The sequence below is a fragment of the Ochotona curzoniae genome, unplaced genomic scaffold (genome assembly GCF_017591425.1).
Source record: "Ochotona curzoniae isolate NIBS_2020 unplaced genomic scaffold, NIBS_Ocur_1.0 contig_4148, whole genome shotgun sequence".
NCBI classification, from domain to species: domain Eukaryota; kingdom Metazoa; phylum Chordata; class Mammalia; order Lagomorpha; family Ochotonidae; genus Ochotona; species Ochotona curzoniae.
The window spans coordinates 4251857-4263642 of NW_024466146.1; the positions used below are offsets into that span (position 1 = coordinate 4251857).

The 11786-nt window shown below is 47.5% G+C and overlaps 2 protein-coding genes and 2 non-coding genes across 4 annotated transcripts; 3 read left to right on the forward strand and 1 right to left on the reverse strand.

The window, feature by feature from the left end:
- Positions 1-179: 179 nt before the first annotated feature.
- On the forward strand, positions 180-2637 carry EEF1B2 (eukaryotic translation elongation factor 1 beta 2). Its single transcript, XM_040984547.1, has 7 exons — positions 180-249; positions 538-638; positions 1057-1179; positions 1463-1589; positions 1866-1932; positions 2205-2330; positions 2439-2637. The coding sequence occupies exons 2-7, from the start codon at positions 559-561 to the stop codon at positions 2591-2593; spliced, it is 678 nt and encodes a 225-aa protein (XP_040840481.1). The 5' UTR covers positions 180-249; positions 538-558; the 3' UTR covers positions 2594-2637.
- On the forward strand, positions 1674-1751 carry LOC121159457. The gene has a single exon (XR_005884373.1). It is a non-coding gene; the product is annotated as a small nucleolar RNA SNORD51 (small nucleolar RNA).
- Positions 1955-2087, forward strand: LOC121159458. The gene has a single exon (XR_005884374.1). It is a non-coding gene; the product is annotated as a small nucleolar RNA SNORA41 (small nucleolar RNA).
- A 4829-nt stretch (positions 2638-7466) lies between the features above and the next one.
- GPR1 (G protein-coupled receptor 1) lies at positions 7467-8640 on the reverse strand. The gene has a single exon (XM_040984404.1). The coding sequence runs from the start codon at positions 8598-8600 to the stop codon at positions 7533-7535; it is 1068 nt and encodes a 355-aa protein (XP_040840338.1). The 5' UTR covers positions 8601-8640; the 3' UTR covers positions 7467-7532.
- Between the last annotated feature and the right edge of the window lie 3146 nt (positions 8641-11786).

The window sequence follows — 11786 nt, forward strand, 5'->3', positions numbered from 1 at the left end:
CGGCGCTCACCGGCTCGGGCAGCCGGCCCCATCGGACGGAAAGCCGGGAGGGACCAGACACCCCGCTCCCACCCGCTTCCGTCTGGGCGGAACTCGGCGCCTTCCGCCCGCCCACCGAAGGCCGCGAGGGCGGGAACGACGTGGCGCCGCAGTTCCGCCGGAAGTAGCCGGAAACCGGGGGCCGAGTGTCTTCGGCCATCTCCGGCGCGCCCAGGGGCGGTTCCCGCCGAGTGTTCGGCAGCCGTAGAGGTAGGGGCTTAAGAAATGATTCACTTTTTCACGTATTTCGCTATACTACGAAAAGCCCAGGAACAATTTGTGTGACAGCTAATGCCGAGTCCTCATTTTGTTTTCTTTATTTTTCTTACGTAGAGGCGAGCGCGCCGGAACGCCCTTTGACCCTTGACCTCCGGCTTGGCGCGGTGGCCGGGAACGCCTCCGTCTCTATATAAGGACTTCCCTGACTTCCTCTGGCCCTTTTTGTCTTTTTTAGAGCCGGGCTCCGGGGCCTGCCCTCTGCCGCTCCGCCGCCCGCAGCTCCGGGATCCAGCCTCCGCCATGGGATTCGGAGACCTGAAAAGCCCTGCCGGCCTCCAGGTGCTCAACGATTACCTGGCGGACAAGAGCTACATCGAGGGGTGAGCGGACGGGCCGGGAGCGGCCGGCCGGGGCCACGTGGCGCAGGCTGGGCTGGCGGCCGGGCCCGGCGCCGCTCCTCCGTCCCGGGGGGCTGGGGGACAGCAGGGTCTCCGAGGGAACTGGGAGTGACAGAGTGGACATCGTGAACGGTTGGCCGCGGCTGTCTGCTGCCAAGTAGCCAGCCTGTAGGGAACGGTGTGGCTTTGCAGTCTTGGAGGTGCGTCACAGGCGTGCCGAGGGGTGGGCAGTGGACCCGCCATGCCGAGGGGTGGGCAGCTCAGTGGTCACTGGATCCCCTCATGCCGAGGGCGGCTGGGCAGCCAGATGGTCAATGCATGCGTCCCACCCCAGGGGTGTGGACCACGTGGCGTGTGGGTATACCTGGCTCTGAAATGCGCTGCTGCTTGTCCTCGGCAGGTATGTGCCATCCCAAGCAGATGTGGCAGTGTTCGAAGCCGTGTCGGGCCCGCCGCCTGCCGACTTGTGTCATGCCCTCCGCTGGTATAATCACATCAAGTCCTATGAGAAGGAGAAGGCCAGGTAAAGGGACCTCGGACTCCTGTCTAGTGGAGAGAGGCTGCGCTGTACATGAGGTCAGGGTATGCATGCACCTGTGGCCTCAGGGTCAGGCCACTTGCTTGGACCCTTCTGAAAGGCCACAACCCTGAAGCCGTCCCCGGGGGGACGGTGGGGATGTGGACCCCAACAATGAAACGGAGCAGACTGGGGAAGAGTAATTATGAAGTTTACCAGGGAGTGTGTTAAAAGGAGAAATTGCTAATCCACCAGCAACCTTATTTTTTTTTTTCTTTGTTCTTTAAAGCTTGCCAGGAGTGAAAAAAGCTCTGGGCAAGTATGGCCCTGCAGATGTGGAAGACACCACGGGGAGTGGAGGCGCAGATGGTAAAGACGACGACGACATTGACCTCTTTGGGTCCGACGATGAGGAGGTACGGCATGGCTTGTCCCACGTACCTGCGGTGCCTGGGCTTGCTCCTGGCTTCCCTTACAATCTGCCCTTGGAAAAGTTCTCACCAGTTACATGATGAATAAAATCAAATCACCATCTTTCGGCTGAGCTCGTGATGGATTTGCTTTTTCTGATGAAACTGAGTGTCGGGTGGGGTGATGAATGGCTGTGTGCACTTCATGCAAAGGGGTGATGAGCTGTGTGAAATACATATATGTGTGTGTGTATGTATTTATTTATCTATTTCCCTTCACAGGAAAGCGAAGAGGCGAAGAAGCTAAGGGAAGAACGGCTTGCTCAGTATGAGTCTAAGAAAGCCAAAAGTAGGTGACTTTCCCTTAAGCCTTCCACAGCTACTGGTCTGCAGCTGTTTGTATGGTAGCGGTTGTGGCATTCCACTGTGGGAAAGCAACTGTCACACAATTAAACACCTCTTTCTTGGCAAACCAGAAAGTGGGCATATTTGTGACAGACATGAGATGCTCTGTTACTTGGGCAAAGTGTTCCAGCTCAAACCAGGAAGACTTCTTCCTGGAGTGAGGGAGGAGAGAAGTACCGAGTTCTGACATAATGCTGATTCTTGCTCTTTGTTTAGAACCTGCGCTTGTTGCCAAGTCTTCCATCTTGCTAGATGTGAAACCTTGGGATGATGAAACGGATATGGCAAAATTGGAGGAGTGTGTCAGGAGTATTCAAGCAGACGGCTTGGTCTGGGGCTCCTGTGAGTGTTAATTATTGCTTTCTGGAGCAGCTAGGATTTGCGTGCAATTTGGACTTAGACCGACCAACAGAGCTTTGCTAACTGGTGTTTTCTTTTAATGCTCTTTAGCTAAGCTGGTCCCCGTGGGCTATGGGATCAAGAAACTTCAAATACAGTGTGTGGTTGAAGATGACAAAGTCGGGACGGACATGCTGGAAGAGCAGATCACAGCCTTCGAGGACTACGTGCAGTCCATGGACGTGGCTGCTTTCAACAAGATCTAAAGTCCACCCAGATTGTTCCACCTAAATAAAAGCTTGAATGTTAACCCTTTCTCTAGACTCTGTCAAATGCGGGTGGTACAGATCTACATGGTGACATTTCTTTTTTATTTATTTATTTTTATTGGTTGCATTGCATTACATGACACAGTGTTATAGGCACTGGGATTTCCCCCACCCCTGCCTGAGCCACCTCCCCATGGTGGTTTTCTCCACCTTGTTGCATTACCTCAGTTCAAGTTCAGTTGAGGTTCTTTCATTGGAAGTGTTTACCAAGCATAAAGTCCAGCATCTTACTAGTCTAGTGAGTTCAACGGGTGACATTTTGAGGGAAGGAATTTGTTATGCATGTAGTTCATGAATAATACTTGGTTCTTTGGTGGTTGCAAAAAGATCTGGGCGCTGTGGCTCATGTAATTAGCAGCCTTGTGTGATGCTGATGTGAATTGTTGCCCAAAAGAATGTTATGCCACTAGCCTAACCCTTGCACTTTGTGTGCAGCCCCTTGATGTGCCTGGGAGTGCTGAGGAAGGCGACCCAAGGATGAATTGAATGTCCCTCTGCCCAAGGGAGTTCAGAGGAGTGGAAGATCTGTCTCCTACCAGCCACATTTCAAATTTTTTCAAGGAATGGTAGGCCAGGAGGTCGGCATGAGCTTCCCGGGCTGGGAAAGTAACATCTGTTGGGATCTGCTTGGTGTTGGCCCAGGGAGAGGCTGTGAATTTGTTGGCATAAGTCTGAGAACCTCTGAGGGGGTGATTGGTGTGACTGGTCACAGCCCAGGCATGGAGCCCACCTCTGCCTTTTTTGTTGTTGCTAGATTTATTTGAAAGAATATCCTCTGTCCACTGATTCCCTCCCAAAGTGGCTGCAACAGCTGGAAGTGAGCTGGTCCAAAGCCAGGAGCTTGTTTCAGGTTTTGCACGCAGGTGCAGGGTCCTGAGACGGGGCTGTTCACTGCTCTCCAGGTCATAGGCAGGGAGCTGGAAAGACAGACAGTGGGACTGCTGGGACATACAGAATCCCATTGCGAGCAAGATGAGGACTTTATGTCAGGCTACTGCACTGGGCCCTTGCTGCAGCATTTGTAAGTATGCTTCTGTACCTGTCATGGTTTACAGGTAGTTGCTGTATTTTAAGTTTAAGCATTTCTCCTGAGACCAGACCAGTTTTTCCTACATGTTTCCACTGTGGATAATTTAACTTCTCTTAGGATCCTGCATTGACGGTGGATGGGCGAAAGGACACTGGGCTACAGCCCACTGCCAGTCTGCGTTTTGCTGAGCTCTAGGAGTGGAGAGGAAGAACCATCAATAAAGCCCTCAGCCCGAGCCGTCATTGCCAGTTCCCCGTGGTGATGCTTAATGTTGGGCAGTTTCCTCGGGGTTTATTTTTCTTCATAGGAAGTGGGAATGAAAGATGCAAGGCCTCTTCCTGCTCGTACTTTTTGTTACAAAATAGAAGCATGGGTTTGTTGTTGTAACGAATGTCTCAATCATATAAGTTATATAAAGAAACAATTTCATATATAAGGAAACAAAAGGAGACATGGGATGTGCAATGACGGCAGGATGCCTAACTGGAGGGACTGTGGGTAGTAGAAACCTGCCCAAAATTCTCACATTCTCCTAAGCCTTATTGTAGCTGTACTTATACTGAGGACATGGTGTGAGGCAACTGCATCTTGGGAGGGAGATGATGCAGGTAACTGGCTCTGATCCCCCAAAAGCCTCACTTTTGGGGCCCAGCACAGTAGCCTAATAGTTAAAATCCTCACCTTGCACATGCCAGGATTCTATATGGAGACCAATTATACTGGCAGCCCTGCTTCCCATCCAGCTCCCTGCTTGTGGCCTGGGAAAGCAGTCGAGGATGGCCCAAAGCTTTGGGACCCTGTACCCGTGTGGGAGATGCAGAGGATGTTCCTGGCTCCTGGCTTTGGATTAGCTCAGCTCCAGCCATTGTGGCCACTTGAAGAGTGAGCCAGCGGGTACCAGATCTTTCTGTCTCTGCTCCCTGTAAATCTGCCTTTCCAATAAAAATAAATCTATAAGAAAAAAAATATTAAACTTTTTTAGGTTACATAGAAAAATGTGTAGGTGGAGTTGGAAGCATGATGGAACTTAATGCAGGGAAGATGTGTTTGGACAAGTGATGAGTCATGATAGACATGTATTTGAAAAAAACCCTCCTAGTGACACTTGGAGTACGTGTAACATTTTTTAGCGCTGGTTTTCACAAAAGAATGGTTACTTACAGTCTTCATTTTGTAAATAATGGACTAATGATTTTTCACGCAACCAGGGAATGCTTTTTCCTCTCAATATGGTTGTATGTTTCCCACATCAAGGTAGTTGAATGTGGGAAACCATAATACAGAGAACTTAATTATGAAAAAAGAAAAAAAAAATCGAGGCTTGTGCACAATGGCTCAATTGGCTAATTCTCCGCCTTGCAAGTGCCAGGATCTCATACGGACACCGATTCGTGTCCTGGCTGTTCCACTTTCCCATTCAGATCCCTGCTTGTGGCCTGGCAAAGCCTTGAGAGCCTGCTCCTGCATGGGAGAATGAAAAGGCTGGCTCCTGGCTTCGGATTAGCTCAGCTTCGGCAATTGCAGCCATTTGGTGAGGAAAACAAATGGAAGAAAGTGGTTGGAAGATTTTTTTTTTAAGATTTATTTATTTTTATTGCAACGTCCAATACACAGAGAAGGAGAAACAGAGAGAAAGGTCTTCCATCTGGTGATTCACTCCCCAAGTGACCACAATGGCCGGTATTGCGCTGATCCAAAGCCAGGAGCCAGGAGCTCTTCTGGATCTCCCATGTGGATGCAGGGTCCCAAGGCTTTGGACCGTCCTCGACTGCTTTCCCAGGCCACAAGCAGGGAGCTGGATGGGAAGAGGAGCTGCCGGGATTAGAACTGGCGCCCATATGGGATCCCCATGCATTCAAGGCGAGGACTTCAGCTGCTAGGCCACGGAAGGTATTTCTACCTCTTCTTATCTCTGTAAATCTGCCTTTACAATAAAAATTGATTAATTAATTAAAAACCACACACACTAGGCAACACTGATGTAGTCAACAGACCCATCCTGAAAAATCATGTAATTTTCAGGTTGTCAACATCATCAGAGCCAGCAGAGGGCAGCAGTTGCTTTCTGGAGGACCAGCGATCCTGAGAATTTCAGAAATAACAAAATACAATACAATTAAAAAGGCCAATGATCTAAAGACATATTTCATTGGCATTGCAGTGTCTATGAAAATACAGTAATAGAAGCATCACAATGTCGGTTGTCCCTGCTTTCTGACATTATACAAGAGTTAGGCTATCTGGGCCTGGCATGGTGGCCTAGCGGCTAAAGTCCTCACCTTGAACGCGCCAGTATCCGATATGGACTCCGGTTCTAATCCTGGCAGCTCCACTTCCCATTCAGCTCCCTGCTTGTGGCCTGGAAAAGCAGTCGAGAATGGCCCAAAGCGTTGGGTCCCTGCAACCATATGGGAGACCTGGAGGAAGTTCCTGGATCCTGGCTTCGCATCGGCATAACATCGGCCGTTGCACTCACTTGGGGAGTGAATCATCGGACGGAAGATCTTTCTCACTGTCTCTCATCCTCTCTGTGTATCTGCCTTTCCAATAATAAATAAATAAATCTTAAAAAAGAAAAAAAAGAGGCTCTCTGAAAGCCAGTGTGTCTATACTCATAAATCTCAGTAGATATGTGAAGTGGGGGAGGTGAGGTCTAATTTTCCATCTCAGGTCCGTTTGTAGAGAAGAACTCTGTGTCCAGGAGTGTATACGGTGCGCAAAGTAACAAGGTGTATGAACAGCAAACACATGTGGCCATGGGTGAGGGTGGAGGAGGGCGAGCCGAGGAGCAGTCTTTCACTGGGACGTGGCACCTGTTTTTCTGCATTAGCGTGATCACCGAGGAGGCTGGTGATACCTCCATAACACTCCACGTGGAACTCACTACACTTATTTTCATGGTGACCTTTCCCCACATCCTGGATGAAGCAAGGCATCCCAGGCAGCAGAATAGGCTTGCGTGGAGCGGAGGCTCGGGGTTGGTGACCTTTATGGCTTGTACACGACAAGCATTTCCCCAAGCCACTTCATGGTAGAGAATTAAAGGTAGGCTCCTGTCTGTGGCCTTTAAGATGAGCAGAAATGAACAGCAGGGACTCTTGTAGCCCCCATGTTACTACCCTGTGAGAAGCCCGCACAGCCTCAAAAAATCAGGAGGGGAGAGCAGGGGGGAAGGAGGCTGCCGAGCCAGCCACCAGCTGCTCCAAACCTCAGCCAATTGCATCATCCCCGTCCAGCGGAGGCTGCAGACAAGGCAGTAAGATGAACCTCCCTGTGGGCCCTGTTTGAATTCCTGACCCCTGGAACTGTGAATTATAATAATAAATGACTGTTCGACCAAACAACTAGGTTTGGGGATCGTTTATTAAGCATGGATAGTTAACTGAAACAAAATGGTTTGAAGTAATACAACTATTCTTAAGTGTGTATGCTAGGTTATTACATACAGAAGTATATAGCATGTTTGACTATGTCTAATAGGTTATTTTTGTAAAGAATTAAAATGGATTTAGCATTTTTTCAAACCAGTTAATCATTTAGTATTAAGACTTAGGACTTTTAAATGTTATTAAGATTTTTACAAGTAAGATAAACCTTCAAAGTGGTGATTAATCCAATGTGGTGGAATTAGCAAGAAAGACACAGACCACATCACAGGAAAAAACTAATCACAAATATCCTTCCTAAGTTTTATGTTGACATATAAATAAAATGCCATTAAACCAACCCCAAACAACAAGGATAGGGTCAGTTCTGAATCTTGGAATCAAATATACTGTGAAAGCATCTGTGAGAGGACCCTCCCCCCCCCAAAGCCTTATGCTAACTTGCGGCAAAGTGGTGAACTCACTGGGCAGTTTCCAAGAGCCGCGGACTCTTGGTCTCAGAGTTTCTCAGTGTTTCACTCACTGAGCCAGAACAGCTGGCTTCCCACAAGGTGTGCTTGAGGATCTCAGCAACCGAGGCCCGGAAGCGAGTCTGGAACTGCTTACTGATGAGGACGTAGAGGGTGGGGTTCAGACAACTGTTGAGGAATGCCAAGCCAGTGGAGAGGGGGATCCCAGCTTGCAGCACCTGGTGGAAAGAGCTATTGTGGTGAATGGTGAGTTCCCAAATGCTAAACAGATGATAAGGAGTCCAGCAAACCACAAAGGCCACGACCACGGCGAGGACTGTCCAGAAATGCCTGCTGGAGATCAGCACGCTGCGCTTCTTCACCTTGAGGACGAGGCACAGATAGCAAACGCTCATCGTCAGCAGAGGGAACAGGTACCCAGCAGTAAATTTCACCCAGGTCAGAACATGGTGCCTCATCATAACTATGTCAGGATCATGCTCATGGAAATTGTTGTAGCAGACGGTGTGGTTATTGAACTCGACGGTGTCCCGGAAGTACAGGGCAGGGCCGCCAACCAGAGAAGCTGAAAACCACACAAATATAATCACCACCAGGGAGTTCCTTTGGGTTCGGTACCGATGGGATACAACAGGATGGATCAAGTGGATGTAGCGATCCAGGCTGATCACTGTCAGGAAGAAAACACTGGCAAACATGTTTAACTGGGCGATGAAGGAATTAGCCTTGCACAGCCAGAGGCCGAAGGGCCAGTGGAAGTTCATGAGCACGTAAGAGATGTACAGGGGCAGAAAGAGAACAAAGATGAAATCAGCGATGGCCAGATTCAGGAACCAGAGAGTGGTGACTGTCTTCTTCCACTTGAACCCTGTGAACCAAATGACAGCTGCATTTCCTGGAACTCCCAGAACAAACGCTATGCAATAGAACACCAAGGAGACCCAGTGAACTGCCCCCAGGTGCGCTTTCTCCTCCAAGTCGGACTCCGGGAGGGAATATTCCAGGGCATAGGAATAGTTGTCAACATCTTCATAGAATGCTTCCTCTAGGTCTTCCATGATCTTACTTGTTAAGTGCGGAACAAACAGACCTACAGAAGCAAATCTAACAAGGAAAAAAAAAAAAAAAAAAACATTTTAAGAGACAAGTTCAGCGAGGACCGGGGAACATTAAAACAAAACGTGCCGTCTTGGGAGCTGGGGGTACTTCATGGTAGGACTTGTGATTAGACGAAAGTTGTCAAAGTTTTACTGGCTCTCAGTTTTAAAAGCTAAGAATTTGTTTTTTATAAGGCATTCAGTAACGAGAGAGAATATTAATACTTAATGAGTATTTATTAGGTCCCATGTTGCATTATTATTTTTGGCAAATGCAAAAGAAAACAGATTAATACTTAACACAGGGATGATTTCCAAATGTGCTTGAAGCCCGGACAAAAAATTCTGCATGCTTTCTAGAACGCCACGCTGGATACAATAGGAGCGCGTGTGAGATCTTAACCCACTGTGTTGTACCCAACACTGTTCTCATTGTAGGACTGTGAGTGCGGACGTGGTTATCGGGGTCATATCACCTTGCATGACTTTTCATCCAAGAGGAGTATCTGCGGATAAGCCTGATTCTAACCACTTGTAATTAGTTTCCAGCAGAATCAAATTAAAGTTTTTATGATTTTTTTTTTAAGATTTACTTATTTTCATTGAAAAGGCCGATTTACAGAGAGAAGGAGAAACAGGTATCTTCCATCTGCTGGTTCACTTGCCAAATGACCACAATGGCTGCGACTGGTTCAGTCTGAAACTATGAGCCAGGAGCTTCTTCCAGCTCTCACCTGGAAGCAAGCACCCATGTGTTTGGGCCATCTTCCACTACTTTCCCAGGTAATTAGCAAAGAGTTGCATGGGAGGCACACCCATATGGGACGCTAGCACCACACATGCGAAGTCACAGTACCAGGCCGAGAGTTCAGTGTCATCAACATGGCCATCCTACTGTGTTAGAGAGCATGTTATTTCTGCTCTTCAACCACACTCCTGTGCCACTCAAACACTTGCTTTCTATTCCCTTCCCCTTGTTTCTTAATTATCCCTACAAGACTTCTCAAAAAGCTTTAACTAGAATGACAAATTCAGTGATAGGAATATTTTTTAAAGATTTATTTATTTTTATTGAAAAGTCAGATATGCAGAGAGGAGGAGAGACAGAGGAGGAGAGACAGAGGAAGATCTTCTGTCCACTGTTACACTGCCCAAGTGGCTGCAATGGCTGGAGCTGAGCCAATCCTAAGCCAGGAGCCAGGAACTTCTGCTGGGTCTCCCATGTGAGTGCAGGCTCCCAAGGCTTTGGGCCGTCCTCAACTGCTTTTCCAGGCCACAAGCAGGGAGCTGGATGGGAAGTTGGGGCACTGGAATTAAAACTGGCACCTGTATTGGATCCCAACTCATGCAAGGTGAGGACTTTAGCACCGGGCCCAGCTTTTTGTTGTTGTCGTTTTGTTTTTGAAAGTCAGTGTGACAGAAAGAGAGATCTTTCATTTGCTGTCTCACACTCCAAATGCCCACCACAGCCAGAGTTAAGCTAGGTCAAAGCCAGGAAGGAGCATGGGTCTCCTTGTGGGTAACAGGAGCGCAAGGACCAGGGCCATCATGTGCTGCCTCCCAGTGCATTTAGCATGGAGCAGGATGTGGAGTGAAGGTGGGGCCCAATTCTAGGCACTCCAGTATGAAATGTGTATATCCCAAGTAGCAGCTTAAGATGCTGTGCCACAACATGCATCCCAAAGTTATGTTTGAGATGCTTGTGGGCAACATGGGGTATTTTGATGCCTTCATCCTGCTATTTTTTATTTATCTGAGAGATGGAGTTACAGAGACAGGGATTGTACTTCCCAATGTCTGTGGTGCTACTATCCCATAAGGATGCCGGTTCAAGTTCAGACTGCTCCATTTTCACTGGAGCTCCCTGCTTATTGCCTGAAAAGCAGAAAAGCTTGGCTCAGGTTGGACCCTTGTACCCATGAGGTAGACTAGGAAGAAGCTCCTGGCTTTGAATTGGCCCACCTCTGGCCATTGGGGCCATTTGGGGAATACACCAGCAGATGGAAGCTCTCTCTGTGTGTGTCTCCTTCACACTGTAACACTTTCAAATAAAATTAGGTAAATAAATAAATCTTTTAAAATGCAAATAAACTTAATTTTATATTTCAAAATAGCTGCTAGAAAGCATTTGGGAAGTTCCCAAGATTAATGATAACGGTCAGAGATGACATATATGTTAATACCTTGGCCTGATCCTTCTGCATTATCAACATATATTGAAATGTCATACTGTACCTGGTAAATATAAACAATGATTAAGTATCAATTAAAAGCAGATGAAAATCTGGGGGTGCAGCTAAGAGGGTGGTCAGGATGCCCACATGTCGTATTAGAGTGCTTGCCCTGCACCAGCTCCTGACCCTTCATGCGATCCTTGGGAGGGAGCAGTGATGCTGAAAGCAGCAGGCTTCTGCCAGCAGGTGGTACACCTAGATCAAGTTCCAGGCTGCCAGTGTCAGCTTCTGTTAAGTGAGCCAGGTTCAACCATGTTATATGATTTCTTAAAAAAATAATAAATTAAAAAATAAGTGAGTAAATAATACAAATCTTTAAAAAAAATAGAAATGAACCAGAATATGGGAATGTGTACTCTCTTTCAAATAAATAAGTCATTCTAGGGAAAACATCTTATACATACAAAAATCTGTTAGTTTCTCTTGACCCTAGGCCAGTCAACCTCTTTATTCTTCAAAATTCAATTCAAATGCCTTCTGTTCTTAGAGTCATTTTCTGACATAAAAATAAATAAATGATTTTTTTTAAAAAAAGCTTTAATGGTTTGCATAAGATCACTCAGCAGTAAATACAGGTTCTAAACTCAAATGTTCTTAACCACAGGATAATTTCTTCTGCCATTCTTCTATAAAGTCTAAACAATATTGTTATGAAGGGTTTTTTTTAAAGATTTCTTTTTTATTATTACTATTTTTTAAATTGGAAAGGCGGCTATACAGAGAGGAGAGACAGAGAGGAAGATCTTCCGTCCGATGAGTCACTCCCCAAGTGAGCGCAACGGCCGATGCTATGCCGATCCGAAGCCAGGAGCCTCTTCCGGGTCTCCCACACGGGTGCAGGGTCCCAAAGCCTTGGGCCGTCCTCGACTGGTTTCCCGGGCCACAGGCAGGGAGCTGGAAGGGAAGTGGGGCT

What these genes read in the sequence shown, in the direction of transcription:
- GPR1 (XM_040984404.1), bottom strand. Translation starts at nt 8,600, where the DNA reads ATGGAAGACCTAGAGGAAGCATTCTATGAAGATGTTGACAACTATTCC.
- EEF1B2 (XM_040984547.1), top strand. Translation starts at nt 559, where the DNA reads ATGGGATTCGGAGACCTGAAAAGCCCTGCCGGCCTCCAGGTGCTCAAC. An exon ending in TATGAGAAGGAGAAGGCCAG is followed by an intron (nt 1,180 to 1,462) that starts GTAAAGGGACCT and finishes TGTTCTTTAAAG; the next exon opens with CTTGCCAGGAGTGAAAAAAG. An exon ending in TTGGGTCCGACGATGAGGAG is followed by an intron (nt 1,590 to 1,865) that starts GTACGGCATGGC and finishes TTCCCTTCACAG; the next exon opens with GAAAGCGAAGAGGCGAAGAA.